General features: G+C 38.9%; 1 protein-coding gene across 1 annotated transcript in view; it reads left to right on the top strand.

Annotated features, from left to right (window-relative positions):
• The window catches only part of LOC127455028 (pleckstrin homology domain-containing family H member 1-like), an 85521-nt gene extending 68974 nt beyond the window's left edge, over positions 1-16547 (top strand). Inside the window, exons 17-30 of the mRNA XM_051722559.1 lie at positions 932-1111; positions 1646-1757; positions 1990-2102; positions 5183-5359; positions 5461-5558; positions 7573-7750; positions 8262-8417; positions 8529-8626; positions 8980-9121; positions 9212-9351; positions 11422-11551; positions 11711-11794; positions 13595-13741; positions 14314-16547. Of these exons, the coding sequence (XP_051578519.1) occupies positions 932-1111; positions 1646-1757; positions 1990-2102; positions 5183-5359; positions 5461-5558; positions 7573-7750; positions 8262-8417; positions 8529-8626; positions 8980-9121; positions 9212-9351; positions 11422-11551; positions 11711-11794; positions 13595-13741; positions 14314-14496 (1938 nt within the window). The 3' untranslated portion in view covers positions 14497-16547. The remainder of the gene's footprint in view (positions 1-931; positions 1112-1645; positions 1758-1989; positions 2103-5182; positions 5360-5460; positions 5559-7572; positions 7751-8261; positions 8418-8528; positions 8627-8979; positions 9122-9211; positions 9352-11421; positions 11552-11710; positions 11795-13594; positions 13742-14313) is intronic.
• The last annotated feature ends 1842 nt before the right edge of the window (positions 16548-18389 follow it).

Here is an 18389-nt window from a genome sequence, read left to right as displayed (position 1 = left end):
TTAAAATTGCGATAGCACAATTCATTCACAAACTCGTGCAGTTTATTCCTGATAACATGTCAACAAACATAAAAAGAATGGCATGCACCCGTTTTTTTCACTTATTTGCAAAGGGGAAAAAAATGAGCAAAACAGCTGAAAATAATAAAGAGAGCGGGTAGGGAGATGTGGGTGATGTTTTGTTTTATTTTCTAATTATTTTTTGCCTTCTGTTTCCCAATACCTTGCTCTCCTCTTGCTCCCCTTTTTTTTTCATTGGCTGTGGCTCATTTTTGGTCTCGCGGTCTTTGGGACAGTGCATACACCTGATGACAAGACATCTAGATATCAAGCTGGTCCGAAATCCTTTGTAGAATCTGGGACTAGCCGCAGCATGTCGCAAGAGTGCGCACACTACACGTTGGTCGTGAGATCCAAGGCTTCTCGTCGCAGACCAGTTGCCGACTCAAAATATCAAAGAAGACCGAACTTAAGTCGTGTAGTGTGAACTAGATATAAGGAGCCATTCACACTGAGCATGTTTTTGCATCCATCTGTGCTGTTTTACAATTGTTTTTCTATGAAATGCGGTAGACGGACTGTGTTTTTTTCTTCAGCATCTCGTGCAGGAACGCTGCGTTTTTTAGACACTGTGTCAAGTTAATAAGAAATTCAACTTTTAAAATGCATCTTGAGACACCTGCGTTCTGTTCTATTCAATGTGCTGTGTCTAGCTTTTTTTAAGCACATGAAAATGTTCAGTCAGAACGGCCCCTAATGCTAAAAATACTTTTTCTTATATAATGAAAATGTTCTGTTATTAAAACAAGTTGCTTTCGATTTGACAATGCTCCTTGTCATTGTTAAAATATTTACATAATATTCAGTTGATGGTATTTATTTATGCATATGATGCTATTGAGTATTGATATGAAATGTGTGTTTATGGCAGTTCCCACTGGGTCAGCTACGAGTTCAGGAAGCACGGGTGGAAGAAGTGGACAGGTCATGTGACTCCGATGAGGATTATGAAGCAGGTGGGCGGGGCTTCCTCTCCTCTCATTTCACATTAGTAGTCCATCCCAAAGAGCAAAGCCCCACCTACCTGCTTGTTGGCACCAAACAAGAAAAGGTACTGCTTACACCACAAAACACGAACTTTGGTTAGCATATACCCACGCACTACTTTGCTTATGTTTTGTTATGGAATGGTGTGTCCAATGTATTTACAAAAAAAATCAGATTTGAAAATTCTGTTGGAATTTTGTTAGTGGTGATGGAAAACTCCAGCCATGAAAGTGTTAACTCGTTTAAGCTAATGTGTTTATTTTTTTTGATGTAAAAATTACCATTAAGTAAGCCAATTGTACGTTAATAATTAATAATAATAAAAAAATTAGTTTGTGCAGCCCATTTTACCTGACACCAGCAACAGTTGACACACAGTGGCTTGACCAGTGGTGTGAGTTTGGGACGGTACTTTCTGATTGTGCAACCAATGAGCAAGACAGAGAGTTTGAAAACTGTGATTATTTTTCCAATTCTGTTTGGTGACACTAGTCATGCAGAAATTACACACTTCAGCTTTTAGCAGTAGTTTAATTGGCACTGTGTATAAATGTGTAAATCTAGATACAAACTCAATTTCCTACTGTCGTTCTTGCAGGACACCTGGTTGTACCACTTGACTGTTGCGGCGGGCAGTTGTGCCAGCCTCAGGGTGGGCACAGAGTATGAGCAGCTGATTGGCAAGCTGCTGGATGTAGATGGAGACCCAGGTTAGAGGTTACTTTTAAATATCTTTCAATCACACTCCTCTAAACTGTACAAATGTTTGGTGTAAAGTCAAAATCAAATGACATACTGGATGGATTTACAGATATATGGTTTTAAATCGAGGATTTAATGACACCATCTAGACCCCAGACAGTTTGTACGACCAAGCCTGATTGCAACTGTTGCGTTATTATTATTTTTTTTTTTAAATCTGTTGTGTGTTTGTGTGTGTAGACTCCACAGTGTGGAAACGTGAAGTGCTGTGCTTCAGTAAGGAGGGTCTTCGTTCCCCCCTTACCACTCTTCCCTCTGAAGCACTTCAAACAGAGGCTCTCAAACTCTTTAAGGTGAATGTTCTGTTTTTGTCTCGCCTCCCCCTCCTCCTCTGTCTGTGTCCTCTTTTACTCTTTCACTGTTTGCCTAATTCACATTCACAATTGCTCTAGTCTTTATGTCCTTGTTTTCTTTATCTTGCGTAAAGGGTCTCTCCATCTCTCAAACACTTCTAACTTGTCCTCATCCTCCTCTCTGGAGGGTTGATGGTGTCGTCCTGTCCCTGTGTGTGAGAGAGCTACTGTGTCTCCCACAGCAGGATCAAAGGCAGAGATGGAGGCCTTGTGCTCATTATAGCAGAGCAGATAACGAGCTGGATTTGACTCTGATTGAGGCGAACCTCTCTTCTGCAGTGTAGCCATGTCAGCGAAGCTACTTTGAAACTGTAGCTTGCCAATCTAAAAGTTACTCATAATTTATAAGTAGGTCACTGATGAATCTAATAACCCTTTGAAAAAATTTAAGTTTTTTTAATGGATATGACAAGTTAGTAGTAAGTTTGGTCTGGGTGCACTAGTTCTGCAGATCAAGTACGAAGACTACTGTAAGAAAATGAACAGACATGCTGTGTCAAACAAGTAAGGCATGCTGCTGCTGCACAATTAGACATACATAAGACATGCTGCTTTAAGCATGTACGACATGCTTCTAGGGCTGCACAATTAATCGAATAAATTATCGAGATTACAATTACAGCTGATACAATTAACTAATTGTGAAATTTGTCAATTATAGCAGTCCATGTAGATCTACTCATGTTCTGGTAAAATTTTCGATTTAATTTTGTATTTAATGTCTATTTTGCAGTGGTTGAGCATTGCAACCAATCAGAGACATGTTTATTGCTCGCTTCTGTGTGTAATTTATTCAAAATTTGAATAACAGCTTTGTTTTAATGGGTATTGATTTGAGAAAAACAAATATTAAAAGTAAAAAAACAGAAAATAAACAAACATCTTTGGTGAAAAGCAGCAGTGTTTAGTAAACAAACTTCCAGTATCCAGGACGATGGGTGTCAGTATTGAGTCCAAACCATGGAACCGATGGGACGAGTAAGAGCAAGCTAAAATCTTACTTAGTGCACCTTTAATGTAAATTATTCTAATCAGAATTAATCGCAACTACAATATCAAAGGAAATAATTAACAATTTAAATTTTTGTCAGAATTGTACAGCCCTGCATGCTGCTGCTGCTGCTGCTGATTAGACATACATACAGTACAATCCCCATGAAACAGATTTAGACAAGTGATGCTGGGGAGGAGGAGGGTTTCAGAGAGAAAACTCTCATAGCGTGCTGCAGTGAAACCGGCTATCTGCAAACAACTGATGCAATTTAAATGCTCGGCAGCAGATTACATGCCAGAGGACCTATCAAATTCACCATGGAAGACGATTGGCTAACAGTTCCTTTGAACATTTAATCTATCAGCTTGCACCATGTAGAGTTTCATGACTGGACTTATAATAATTTAAACTACAGTCAAGTAGTTAGTTACACTACAAGCTTCTTACAAAAAGCAAACATACAATTTTCACCTGGCAGAACATAAAGTGCTGAAAAATACCAAAGACTTACATTGAAGGAGAGACCCGAGCCATATCTAGGCACCAGAATATCACAAAGACTTAAGGGTGGGCTCTTTTTACCACATAGCAACACGCTAACAACTATACAGAACATCTTAGCAACCGTATAGTGGGTTTTAGTGTAGTCAAGCTACAGTTTTCATGTGTCTGTCCAAGTATACAAGACACAAAGCGTTACTGAATATTGAAGGAAGGACATTAGCTGAGGAAGTGTTAAATAAACAAGGAAATGTTAAATACACAACAGAGATGAAGGACACCTCTGTCTTTCGGAGCATGTGCACAATGCCGAGGAGAGTTGTGTTCCAATTAATGTGTTTACTACTAGACGAAGACGAGCTACAATCAGAAACTAGGTCTGTTATTCCGACTTTGTCAAAATCTGACTAGTACTATTTCAGTCGGACAAAGGCATTTACACGACATTTTAAAAAGACCAGTTATTGTTTTAGTCTGACTGAAATTGAACTTTTAAAGTGTATGTAAATGAGTGTGGTGGCAAGTTTTCCCCTGGGAATTTTTTTTAAATTATTCTATTTAAGTATGGTGACAATGTAAACGTACCTAAATACAACTAATAAAAAAAAATGAATAAAAATAAAATAACAGAACAAATATTTTTAACTAAATATTTATTTTGAAACAAAAAGAAGACTTACTAGAAAACAAGTGAGTTGCTGTCATACTACTGAAAAATTTTGTTAAGTTACTCCCCAAAACAGTTGTAGTGTGCTCTCGGCTCTCTGTGTGGGAAAAAGCCCCAACGCTGTAATGTGTCTTAATTTGAGGACAGGCCTAAACGTTTCATTCTGAGTTCAAAGAGGATCACTGACAGTGTTTAGAGAGATAGTCTTGTTCCACTCGCTCGTAGCGTCTCCTCAGGCTCCTATTTTTCTATGGAGAACCACATTCCCCTGAGGTTTGCAGACATTATGCCCTATTTACAGTTCAATGGTTTATCCTCAGGAGCTAGCATCATGCTTAGCTCTCAATATACTTTGAAGATCAGAAGGGCTTTTTAGGTAGTCATTTGATACTGAAAGTAAATGCCTCTTACTCTGAAGTAATGAATGGGGGGTTGAAAGCTACATCCTGACTTGTTTAATTTGCATTGTAAGAATTTCTGTAAGAACAAAAATGGAATGTTAATAAAAAAGTCAAGCATGTTGTTGCATGCGCTGTCTGCACGACCCGACCACAGAACCATTTGTGTGTGGCAACGTGTCGTGTGAGGGAATCGCCATCTGGTGGCCATTTAGCATTCATCAGCGTCTGTAATGTGTCAAAGATCTATTGTATGAGGATATGCAAATATTTAGTGGTATTCTTTAATTACATTTACAGGACAGGGCAGAAACTGTGGTGCAGTGACACCTGAGCTCATTTATCTTTCTTTCTCATCACTTTCATGCATTTTCCCAACTGTCCTATTTAATAGCGGCATAAAAAGCCACAAAAGCTCACAAATACATTCTAATGAGTTCTGTTCTTCGTTTCCCGGCAGTCGTGTCAGCTCTTCATCAATGTGCTGGTGGAGTCTCCCTCCATTGACTACCACACCTCGCTGGCCCAGAATGCACTGCAGGTGTGCCTAACACATCCAGAGCTGCAAAATGAGATGTACTGTCAGCTGATCAAACAGACCAACTGCCGCACACCACACAACTACGCCCTCACACAGGTCAGTGTCATACCAACACACACACACACACATTACACTGTATCATCATATAAATTATGAACAGTATGTCACTATATACAATCTCTTTCTCTCTCTTTTAGTGCTGGCAGCTGTTATCATTGTGTGTGGCTCTCTTCCTGCCCCAGCATCACTTTCTATGGTACCTGAGACAGTACCTGCTGCGGAACGCAGATCCCAGGTCACAAACCTGCTCACTCTGTGTAGTGAAATTTATTCATGCATATTGAACTACAGTATATTCAAATGTACTCGCTCTCAGATTGACTCTCCCTTAAGGTGTGGTCACATTTACCTTCGCTTGGCGAAATTCAGCAGGAAATACAGTCATCTCAATGGGAATCCGCGCGATTATTAATTTTGCGCGATGGACATCTGGTGCCAAAGAATTTCCCTTGAAGATTAATTTCACGTGGAGTTCAAGTTTGGTGAACTTTGACAGGCGAATTCGCCGTGTTGACCAATAGGAAGTTGCTTGGTTGGGCAGTGACCTCTGTGTGTGCGATGCTTCGTATGCAGCTACACTGAATATTCACAATGGACAAGAACATAATTTTAGCGGGGAGTTTCCATTTAACTTCACTCTCCCAGAGTTAAAAGTGCAGCATTAAAAAGTGGTTGCTTGGCAATTCGTTTTATGCTGGTTTCACACACGCTCAACATCCGCCCACACCGCCTTCACCTATGGAAAATGTGACCATGCCTTTACTAAGACTAGTTCCTACTTATTATATTTGTATCTTACAATGAAATAAATTAAAATACTCTGCAGAACATGACTTTTGGAAAATAAGAAATAACACTGTGCGGTTTTGGCTAAAAAGGATAGTTCAGGATAGCTCTAATTCTCTTGTCATTTACTCACCCTCATGCCGTCTTAAACTCGTACGACTTTCTTTCTCCAGTGAAATACAAATAAAGATTCTTTGAAGGATATAAGATGTCTGTTTGTCCATACAATGTGTAATGATTAGCTCCAGTCGAGTCTGAGGGAGCCATGTGCAGAGATTTATTAAGGACTATAGCATAAATCAGTATCCAGTAAAGCAGGCAAAGGTCAAGAGCAAAAATCAAGAGGCACGGCAAAGTACAAAATCACAATCCAAGAGAGTAATAATCAAGGGAATAGAAGGGTCAACATATCCAGAAAAGGGTAATACAATAACACTCAGAGTTGCTAGGTAAACTGGCAATATTTGCAATGTTTTCAAGGAAGAGACTCGTATTTATACTAACAGGAAGTACATGCACAGGTGAACAGCATAGAGTAATCAGTTCTAGACATCAGGAGATACTGCCCTCTGGTGATGAGTGCTTGAAACAATGAGTGTAGATGTTACACAATGCAAGTCAATGGGGTCCAAAACTTTCAAGCTCCAAAAAGGAGCATCAAAGGCAGCATGGTAATCCATACGACTCAAGTGGTTTAATCCATGTCTTCTGAAGTGATACAATCGAGTCTCCTTGGCGTGATCATTATTTGAAGTTTGATTCCACTTGGGAATGTATGTAAAAACAGACGTCATTCAGTATATCCTTCAAAAAAATCTTGTTTGTATTCAGCAGAAGAAAAAAAGTCATACAAGTTTGAGACGGCATAATGGTGAGTAAATGATGAGAGAATTATAATTTTTGGGTGAACTATTCCTTTAAAATAAGTGAAAAAATCTACCAATGGAACAATATAAAAGCTCTTGGAAAGACTTCTTAAAGGTGCACACAGTAAAATTTCAGTTTATGTTCGTTGTCACCTAGCACCATAGATGCAGTATCACACAAAAGTTCTCAGTTATCTATGTCATTTTAAAAATTTGCTATTTGCAGTCAGCCATGATTAATATATTTTGCGAGTAAAAGCGTCCAATTATAGATATAGCGAGTAGTAATCGACCGTGTCATATGATCTCAACACACTTGAATATGCACACAGCAAAATATGTATCATCTCATGTGTGTACATTTTTCACACAAAAAAAAATATGCTATTCTACGATGACTAATTCTTTCTGTTTAAAAGTTTAGCAATCAGCAAAAAAAATTATGGTTCTCAGGTTAATTGATGTTAAAGATGTTTAGAAATTTTTCCTGGAAAAACAAGACAAAGATAGACACTGATTAAGAATATGATTTTTGCTGTGGCAACCCATGTAATTGTATTTAAAAGCATCTGTTTGTGTGTGTGTGTTTGCTCACAGGAGTGAGGTGGGGAAGTATGCCGTGTACTGTCAGCGGTCAGTGGAAAGAACTTTGCAAAATGGAGAGAGAGAGGCCAAGCCTTCGCGAATGGAGGTCCTATCTATTCTGCTGCGAAACCCTTACCATCATTCCCTACCCTTCAGCATACCTGTTCACTTCATGAACAACACTTATGAGGTATACACACACACACACAACTAACCATTAACAAACAAAAGGATACACAAATAAACTCAAAACTAACTAGCGACAAACCCATGATCTGACCATTATGATAAGTACTAAGGTGACACCATGGTACTCTGATATACCATGGTACTGAATCATTTATATACTGGTATTTACATAGTACTCCAAGGTACTTCAGAGAACAAAATGGTACAGTATTACCATGGTACCATGTCCAAAAACCATAATAGCACTATGGTAGCCTACTGTTTGGCACTTTTTTGCTAGTGGGGGTCTTAATACAATAACACACAAAAGTTTTGGTATTCTTTAGCTCAACTGGTAGAGCAAAGCGTTTGAAACACCATGGTTACATTCCTGTAAACCTTGAATGCACTGTCACTTTGGATAAAAGCATCTGGCAAATGGATAAATGTAAATGCAAACAGTTTTACAATGGCAGGATAGTCTTTTATAATACTGTCATCTCATCCTATCAACATCGATCTCTTTTCTATAGGTTGTAGGTTTTGATGGTTCCACCACAGTGGAGGAGTTCCTAAACACACTGAACCAGAGGGCAGGCATGAGGAAGCCCCAGATTTCAGGCTTCGCTCTCTTCACTGATGACCCCTCTGGCAAAGATCTGGCGCACTGCCTGCAGCCCAGCAATAAAGTATAGCATTTTTACTCTTTATCATTATATCAGTCTGTATTCCTTCATTTTTTGTAGCAAAAAAAAAAATGGTGGATTGAGTTTTTATAGACATTTGTACTTCTGGTGCAGATTTGTGATGTGATCTCCAAGTGGGAACAAGCACTGAAAGAACTTCATCCTGGAAAATATGAAGGAACACGGATTGTCCGCCTGACTTACAAAAGCAGGTACCACCTAGATACCAAATGGGGATAGTATCTAGTTTTTCTAGTGTTTAGGAATAATACTTGTTATTACTTTACCGTGACTGAGTGAGCCAAGTTGCTAGATGTTAACATGGTCAGTTATATGTGCTCACGGTTGTGACATCAATACCATGATGATTTTTGAATGACCAATTTCTATAAAAGGTCTTTTTGTTCTGAGGTGCTTTGTGAATGTTATACATTTGTGAATGTATTTTATAATGTATATGTCTTAAAAAAAGGAAAATCATTCTTAACATGATAAAAATGTAGCACTTTAATGCAGCAAACCTTATTAATAATAAGGATATGACATTATTCAATCCTGTGTTTAGGCTGTGCTTCCGAGCTCAGGCTAAGGGCGAGACAGAGCGAGAGCGCCTCCTGCTGGCATATCAAGTAAATGATGAGGTACAACAAGGGCATTTCCCTGTCAGTAAGGAACTGGGCCTGGAAGTGGCTGCGTTAATGGCACAGGTGTGTGTTAATAGAGAGTGAGTGTATATGTGGGTGAATGGATCTGAAGTGGTGAGTCATGAACACAGCTAAATCACATTTGTCTTTTAGGTTGAGCATGGTGACCTTGACCGCCCAGCAATGTCTCCCACTGGTTCTCCTCAGCCAAAGACCCAACAGATCCTTCTGCAGGTACTGGAGCGTTTTTACCCCAAACGCTACAAGCAGGAATGCAACATGGATCAGCTCAGGTATACTCACATGTGATTCACTGCATTAAAGCCACTTTCATAACTAAGTACAAAGTACTAAACCTGTAATAGACATATTATATGTTTTGTGAATGGACAGTCCAACTGATGACTAATGTATCTTATGCAGGATATTCCATTTATTATATTATATTATATTATATTGATCAAATGGGCAGATTCAATTTATATCATGCTTTATTGATAAAAATAAACTTAAGTTTACATTGCCAATTAATTATTAGACACTATACATACAGAGATAAAACAAAATGAAGTTTTTTTGCTTAAGTTTAAAATATCACATGCACGCTGGGTCTCTCTCGTGGTTTTGTTTTTGACACTGGTTGAGATGACAGTGAGTGAGCGTTTTCGGGCGATGCGAAGAGGCAGCTTGCTTGATCTCTCCCACATCTGGCTCACTACTTACAGCTGAAGTCTCCATTCTCCATACTGTAAATCAGCTCACGTGTTTATTATGCCCTGGACATGTTTTGCACCTAATGAATAAACAAGCTAGGATGTGCTAGTGTGTACCTCATGGAAATGTATAAATGGCAATTTTAGCTACAGGAAGTGGGAAAAAAACATTAGTAAAATTTTAGAAAGTGAAAAAAACAGACACAATTAATGCAATTACTGCATTAATTGCATTCATTTTTTAACGGGTTAAACAATAAAGTTTTAATTGCAGAAATTAACACGTTAAATTTTACAGCCCTTATTACATTATTGTAATGGGGTAAAAGGGAAAGGAGGAGGCGAGAACCGGCTTGACAATAAATAATAATTTAATGATTAACTTAAAGCAAAAGACATATAACACACACACATACACACACACAGGACAGTTGCCTGTAGCTCTCTCTCTCCCGAACTGCCGCCTCTGGATGCCTTTATCCCTCTCGTGGGATTGATTAGCCTGATTAGGGCCGGGCGTGCATCATTACGGCCCGGCCCCTCCCTCCTCCTTGCCACACTCCTCCCTCCTTTGCTTCAGGCCAGGGAGTCCCCAGCATGACATACATCATTTTGTGGGGTGGGGGGGCGTGCCCTTCCAGCCCCGCCTGCCAGCAGGTCTTTCCCGCCTTCTCGGACCTGGGAGGGAGACAAGGGGAGGGAAAAACAACAAAAAAAAGGAGAGGGAAAGGCCAACACGGAGCGACAGCGGAAGAGAGAGAGGAGAGAGAGAAAAAAAACGTACTCGCCGGTTCTCTGATACGCCATAGCCTGGTCCTCGGTCATTCCTCCACCCTCTAGTGGATGACAGCTGCTCCTCCCCAGGTGGATCGGAGGCAGGCCTCCGGCCCCTGGCGGACGGAATGTCCCGCCGCATTTTGGTGGATGGTAGGGGTCTCCTTCGCCCCTGGCAGCGGTTCTCCCGCTCCAGGAGGTCGGCAGTGAGCCTCTCCCCGCTCGCGGACCGCAGTCTTATCTTTGACCCCACCGCATTTTAGCAGCCAGTAGGGGTCTCCTCTGCCCCTAGCAGCGGCCCCACCGCTGCAGGCGGTCGGTAGGGTGCCCATCCTCCCCTCGCGTGGATCGTCGTTCCTCTGCTTTCAGGCGGCCAGGCTCCTCAGTCCCCCGGTGGATGGCCACAGCTGCTCCTTTGGGGTGGATGGTAGTGGCGAGGACTCTACTACGGCGCATCCCTCCCCCTTCCCGGGTTTCAGCACCAATGTATAGGGGTAAAAGGGAAAGGAGGAGGTGAGAACAGGCTTGACAATAAATAACCATTTAATGATTAACTTAAAGCAAAAGACATGTAACACACACACACACACACACACACACACACATACAGGACAGCTCCCTGTAGCTCTCTCTCTCTCTCGAACTGCTGCCTCCGGCTGCCTTTATCCCTCTCGTGGGCTTGATTATCCTGATTAGGGGCCGGGTGTGCATCATCACATCCCCCCCACCCTCCTCCTTGCCACAATTATATTACATGGCTCTCTGAAATACTTGATTGATTCTGAATAAAATGGCTGCTAAACTGTATAATTGACCGTTGACCCAGGCAACTGATTTCATATTATATTATATTTAAATGGTAACTTTGTCCCACAGGGACCTTGCTGAGCGTCTGGCCACTAAGTGGTCTGTCCTGCGTGGGTGCACAGCCTCAGAATGTGTGAGAATCTATCTGACGGTGGCCCGCAAATGGGCTCTGTCTGGGGCCAAACTGTTCAGTGCCAAGGTGAGTTCAGATGTACATGAGGCAACAGAGTTTCCTCAGCTGCTGCCAAAATGAGCTGCTTTTCTACATAACCCTAACAACATAAAAAGATTTTCAGATGTACGTTTTCACAAGACCTGACAGATCTTCTCCATTTACTCCCACTCTTTTGGTGTGCAGCCATTGCCTCCCTCTTCATTGGAGCAGATTCAGGTGTGGCTGGCGGTTAATGAAGATGGGCTTAGTGTTTTGGACTACACCATGGTGAGTTTGTGTGGATATGGATGCATATTTAAAGTTTCTGAAAGTGGAAAAGACTGCATTAAAAGGACATTCTGGGTTATTTACAATTTAATGGGATAGTTCACACAAAAATGGGGAAAACGGTTTGTCCCAAAACAACTGAATCTCCACACGCTGATAACGCTGGATTGAGCTGCTTGACCGTGATAGCCTGGGACGGCAGCTGGTTACCATCATACAGATCCCTCTCTGTACCCTTGACCGCCTGCTGTGAAAGCCAGTCAGTGGACAGCTTGGCTGCCGTCTGCACATTTAATTAGCTTCTTTTCCACCATCTAGTCATGGCTATCAACTGGCCAGCTGTGACCAATAGCCTCGGACCTCGAGCTGCGAGACCAAAATCAATTTGGAAGTGACAGTGAGAACGCAACTGGCCATGGAACTACCTTATCATTGCTGTGATTGGTCTGTCAATTGACAGACATGGTGTTATTGGTGCTTCCAGGATTCTTCACAACTGTGATACTCATAGTGAGATACTGAAAAAATGTTTGAAAGAAACTACTTTTTCATAATGCCATTATAGTAAGATCTACCTTGCACAATTTAAATATACATTGTAGGTTATAAATCATTTGGAAATGTTCACTGAAGCGCAACAATTAAGGTGGTTTCTTTACAAACTGTAGCGCCTTCTTGTGGATGCTTAGTGCATTTACTCTCTATCCTTGTCTTTGGCTTCAAGAACGATATCTATCTAGCACTGAGAGGGCCACATAGGCAGATTTGCTGGTTTGAAATGTTTATTTACCTGGTAGTTTCCAAAAAGCCATTGCCCTGCAAGCTTTCGCAATTGACCGTTTGCTTCCTTACTTACCCTCTCCTTACTCTGAGCAAGAATAAACAGGGTCAGTGCAGACTATAATTTTCTACAGCTCTTGCTCTTCCATGTCATTTTTGGTTTAACCTCTCCATCCATTCATTATTTTCACCACCTCACTGTAAAATTCTTAAAGGAATATTCCAGATTTCATCATGTTAAGCTCAATTGACAGCATTTGTGGCACAATGTTGATTACAACACAAATTTATTTCAACTCGTCCCTCATTTTATAAAAAAAATTAAAATAAATAAGCCAAAATCTGGGTCACAGTGAGGCTCTTACAATGGATGTGAATGGGGCAAATCCGTAAACATTAAATACTCGCTGTTTCAAAAGTATTGACACAAAATGTTAACAATATGTGCGTTAACATGATTTTAGTGCAACAAAATAGCTTGCTAACCTTTTCTGTGTAAAGTTATAACCAATTTTACAACTTGTTGCCATGACAGCGTAATGCTGTAAACACTAAAACCCTAAAACGACTGCAAAAAGGAAGATTTAAACAACTTTACAGCTCAAATAACACATACGTTTTAACAGAAGAATACTGCAAGTGCTTTTGTAAAATTTTGAGCTTCACATTTCTGTGTTTAAACTTTCCAAATATTGGCCCACTTGACTTCCATTGTAAGTGTCCCACTGTTACCTCGATTTTTGCTTTTTTTTTTTTTTTTTTAAAAAGCAAAAGAAAAGGAGAAATAAGTCGAAATAACTTTTTGTGGTAATCAACATTATGCCACAAATGCTGTCAACTGAGCGTAACTTGTATTGAACCCGGAATGTTCCTTTTAAAGGGAAAAGAAATCATAACCCTATTGCTTTCTGTCAAATGTAACTTCAAGGAACTAAAATAATCTGGAAATGATTTCCATATTTGTTTTCCTTGCTGTGGGAGATTTATCAGTTTGTGTGTGTGCTGTTTGTTTCTCCTTAGCACCCGGTAGCCACGTATCCATACCAGTCAGTCATTACATTTGGAGGCTGCAAGGAGGACTTCATGGTTGTGGTCAGCCAGATTAAAGACCAGGCTTTGGGCAAGAAGATTGTGGATAAACTTTTATTTGCAATGGCTAAACCAAAGGTAAGGCATGCTGGGTTACAAAAGGCAAAACACAGTTTAAATGCATTTCCAAATGTGGTTGGTAAAGAGCACTGAATTCTGATATACCAGGGTGCTATTATGATTAAGTTTTATTAGCTATCTTAGAAATATGGTCTTGTGTTTGTAGAAGTGAAATCAGAACTTTAAAAACTGCTTTAAGGCCAAGTTAAACTCCTACTCCCTCCATCTGCAACCGCCTATCTGGATGACATCTGATGGTAAAAGCAGGTTTCTGGATATACATTGAGGGTTTCAGATGTACTTAATAGCTCTGACTTACTCTACTGCCATACAGCATTACATTAAACAGGAAGCGTTAATAAGCTACATTGTGTTAGTTTGAGTGGGATCATTTCTCCGCCTGTCTGTGGGTAATTTTTTTTAGCCTTTAAAAGGGATAGTTCACCCAGAAATGGAAATTCTGTCATTTACTCACGCTCATGTTAATATGATTCTTTCATGAAACACAAAAGGAAATATTAGGCAGAATGACAGCCTCAGTTCACAATTCACTTTAATTCTATATCTCTTTCTCTCTTTCAATGCTTTAGATCCTGGAACTGACTCTTCTCATGGCTAGTTATATTAACTACTGCAGCTCCAGCTTAACAGGGGCCAGCAACCAGACACAAGGCTCTGCACTGGGGCCTCAAGGAGACAGGAAGTTGTGGGACATAGACAGCAGACACTTCCCCTCAATGACATACACTACTAAAGGCCCTACTCTTCTTTAAGAGTCTGGACACATTGGTTACCATTCGCATAGTCTACATTCACAAATATTAATGTGCACTTCAAACTCTTTTGATCTGAAATAATTGCTAACACTTTACAATAAGGTTCCATTCGTTAACATTAGTTAATGCATTAGGTATCATGAACTAACAATGAACGTACGTTTTTTACAGCATTTATTAATCTTTGTTCATGCTAGGTAATAAAAATACAATTGTTCATGTTAGTTCAAAGTTCATGCATTAACTAATATTAGCATATGCAACTTTTGATTTAAAAAATGTATTGCTATACAGTATGTTGAAATTAATATTAACCGAGATTAATAAATGCTGTAAAAGTATTGTTCATTGTTAGTTCATGTTAACTAATGTTGTTAACTAATGTTAACAAATGGAACCTTATTGTAAAGTGTTACCAAATCATTTAATTATGGATACGATTCAAACTTTTTGTGTTGGAAAGATCAAGCCATAAATAGGGAGTTATTTATTATGTGAAGAGGTCAACTACTTGCATACTGATCAAAGTCCAAAGTAATGAAAATAAATCACAAGGGGGGTTTACGAATGTACCTTATTGTAAGATCACCCACAGAGTCAGTACAGCTCCAACTTACAAAAAAGTTGGAGCTCATTTTTAAAGCATTAGCGCTTTTAGATTTAAAGTCACGGTTAGAAATGTTAATTTGTGCATTACATTTCTTACATGTCATCCTATTACAATCTTTATGTCTGTTTTTTACTTTTTTTATTTCGTTTTTATAAGTTAAGAGTTTTCTATCTATGTTTGTGTGGGACATTTCCACTGTTTCACGGTACATTATTTAATGGTACTGCCTATGTTGAGATTAATTTATGGCATACTTTTTCTGGATGGGTAAAGACATACCGATCATCATCCCTGGCACATTTAATGTCAACCTACAAACTAGGTTACAAGTATACAGTATAAAGGACAGTCTTCCATGGCAAACTTTTCTTTATAGCTCTCTCTTTCCAACTGAGGCTGGTTTAATGTTAGAAAATTACCACTTGGACAGGTGGAGGCACAGAACTGTACGACGTCTAGTGGTAGATTAACAGGGTTGACAAATTCCCATTTATTGCATTGAGGTTTTTTCTCCTTCTTTCCAAGCAGGAAATAACAGCTAAGTGAATTTATAGTTCTCTCATATGGTACGTGTTATTTTTCTGTTGTACAACCAAACATAATGCATAATCTGAGCCAAACTGTTAATCTGTCTCTCCAAAAAAAAACAAAAAAAAACAAAGGTCTAGTTTTAAATGGTTAGTTAGAAGCATACAAAGTACTGACACACATTTCATATTTGTTCGATAGCCATTGTCTTGCTTCTGTTAAAATTCATGGAATGGCCCATGCCTTCCTCAACATAACGTTAATATATGCAGGAATATATATTTATTCTCAAATTTTTAGCTTGAGAATTTAAGTTACCATGATTATGATATCATGACATATGCCTTTTTTCACATGAAGTTTTTAAAAACTAGATGTTATATTTACAACACAAAGACATTGCATGTTTTCAACCACAGAAAATAACTCTTTTTAATGAATCACAATAACTGCAATGTTAACTATCCTGCAAGAGCACAAAGTCTTGCAAATTATTAACAAATGTGTTTAAGCAACAGATAATTTACAAAGTTCGTAAAAAAAAAAAAAAACACACTGCACTCTTGATAAAGCAGTACATGGACACACCATTGTGGATATTAATTTTGAAAAAGAGCCATAATAACGATACAAGTGACTTGAATTGTTCTATGAATCAGAACCACTGTTTCTGTATTTTGAATATTTATTTTGTCATTTTGTGTTTGAAACATTGCATTTTTAGTGTAACCAACTTGTTTTAATTTAGTCAGGCTTAGTTTTTTTCTAGAAACCTTGAAATGTTCCAAGTTGCTTGGGAAAAATGTCACTTTTTCACTGCTAAAGTAGGCCATAAATGCTGTGGTACAGACATAAAGAGATGGTGCACTACATGCATAGGGAGATTAGTGAAAATAAAAAGTTAATTTTACTGCTGTTTTCTCTTTTGAATTTTCTACCCGAGTTTTAGTATGTTATGAAGAACTTCTAATTTCAAGGGAAAGCTCAATGTTTAACATTTACAATTTGAGCAAAGTATTCAATTATATTACCCTTATACACACAATGATTATTACTTTAAATTCCTTTATTTATGTGTAAAACCCTTCTCCATTCAATTATATTATTAAGAGGTTATTTTTAGGTTTCCTCCATCCAAGAAATAATTTTCTTTTAGTGGCAGTTATAGTCAGGGATTTTGTAAGGTCTCAGACACATTTTCTTACAGAGCAGTTTGTTTAGTTTCACTTATTCTTATGTTGCAGAAAAATAGATTAATAACTGAAAAAGTTGACACAATTACTGGCCACCATGTACGTTTTATAGATGGGGTGGGGTTTTCACTGCTCTCTCACTCCAGGCAGGTCAAAGTGCTAATGGCATTTTCCTGCCAATAGCCTGCTATAAATTCACATTTAAAAATTAAATTGGGGGGAAAAAATGTGCTTGTTCTAAGCTAATACATTAATATGCTCCCTATCCAGCCAGACTCTTTCTAAGCAACTTCTAATATTGAATTAGAAAAAGCCTGCTTTTCATTGTTTCCTTATGCAAAAAAACAAAATAAGAATTTTGTCTTACAATATGGTTTGGAGGAATCCCAGACTCTCTCAAGGATTTACTGTATTTTATGTTTTTCTTAACATTTTAAATGACAGCTTTTAGTTTATGAGCCATCAAGTTAACTATTTAAGCTCGGTGAGATGTTTTTTAAAAGGCACATTTCACAAAAATTTCAGCTCTGAGAATGTTTTTATTTGAAACAAAACATAATGACATGAAAAACTGAATGCCTTCAATGTAAACATCAGTTAAACAGCTGTCAAAAATAATTGCTATTTTGATGTTTCATGTGACATCACTGTATGACCACGCCGCCATGTTTGTGACCAAAATTCCATATCCCTTCATTGTGCTGCGCTGTGGGATGCAGAGACATTTTTGTTTCTGCTTATTAATCTTGAAAAAGTGAAACCGCTGTTTAATTACCAGAGCCTAAATGTAATTTTTCTGTCAATAAAGTTTTATCTTTTAAGTGACACGACTTCATTTCACCAAGTAAAGCAGCGATGAATGGGGAGAGCACGGTCTTTGGACATGTCAGTTATCTGTACACGTGTCAATTATATTTATAACATCATGGATTTGGATACAATTAAACAGGAAATGCGCATAGGATGATGCTATTCATAACGTCTGTGGTCATGAAGTTGTTTGAGGGACTGGTTTAGGCATACTTGAAGGACATCACTGGACCCCGTTCAGTTTGCTTACCGAGCAAACAGGTCAAGTGGCTTTTATTCTCATTTCAACCATATACAGCTAGTACAGTACACAGTGAAACAAAACAACGTTCCTCAAGGACCATGGTGCTACATGAAATAACAAAAAAAAAAAACAACATAAAACAAACAGAGAAGTATGTGAGACTACACAGAACTAAATAAAACCTACAAATTACTACATATAGTGCATGTGTGCAAACAGTACAAAATGGTACAATAATTGCTAAATGTGCAAATTGCAAAGGGAGTCGGATGGTGTTTAGTTGTGTGTGTGTGTGTGTGTGTGTGTGTGTGTCAGTCCAGTCTCTGAGTATTGAGGAATCTGATGGCTTGGGTGAAGAAACTGTTACACAGTCTGGCTGTGAGGGCCTGAAAGATTCGGTACCTTTTGCCAGACAGCAGGAGGGTGAAGAGTTGTTGTGAGGGGTGCTGGGGTCATCCACAATGCTGGTGGCTTTGCGGATGCAGCGTGTGGTGGAAATGTCCAT

Source organism: Myxocyprinus asiaticus, chromosome 17 (assembly GCF_019703515.2).
Source record: "Myxocyprinus asiaticus isolate MX2 ecotype Aquarium Trade chromosome 17, UBuf_Myxa_2, whole genome shotgun sequence".
In the NCBI taxonomy this organism is placed as follows: domain Eukaryota; kingdom Metazoa; phylum Chordata; class Actinopteri; order Cypriniformes; family Catostomidae; genus Myxocyprinus; species Myxocyprinus asiaticus.
Note: the sequence above shows the minus strand (reverse complement) of the source record. Positions and strands in the feature narration are given on the sequence as shown.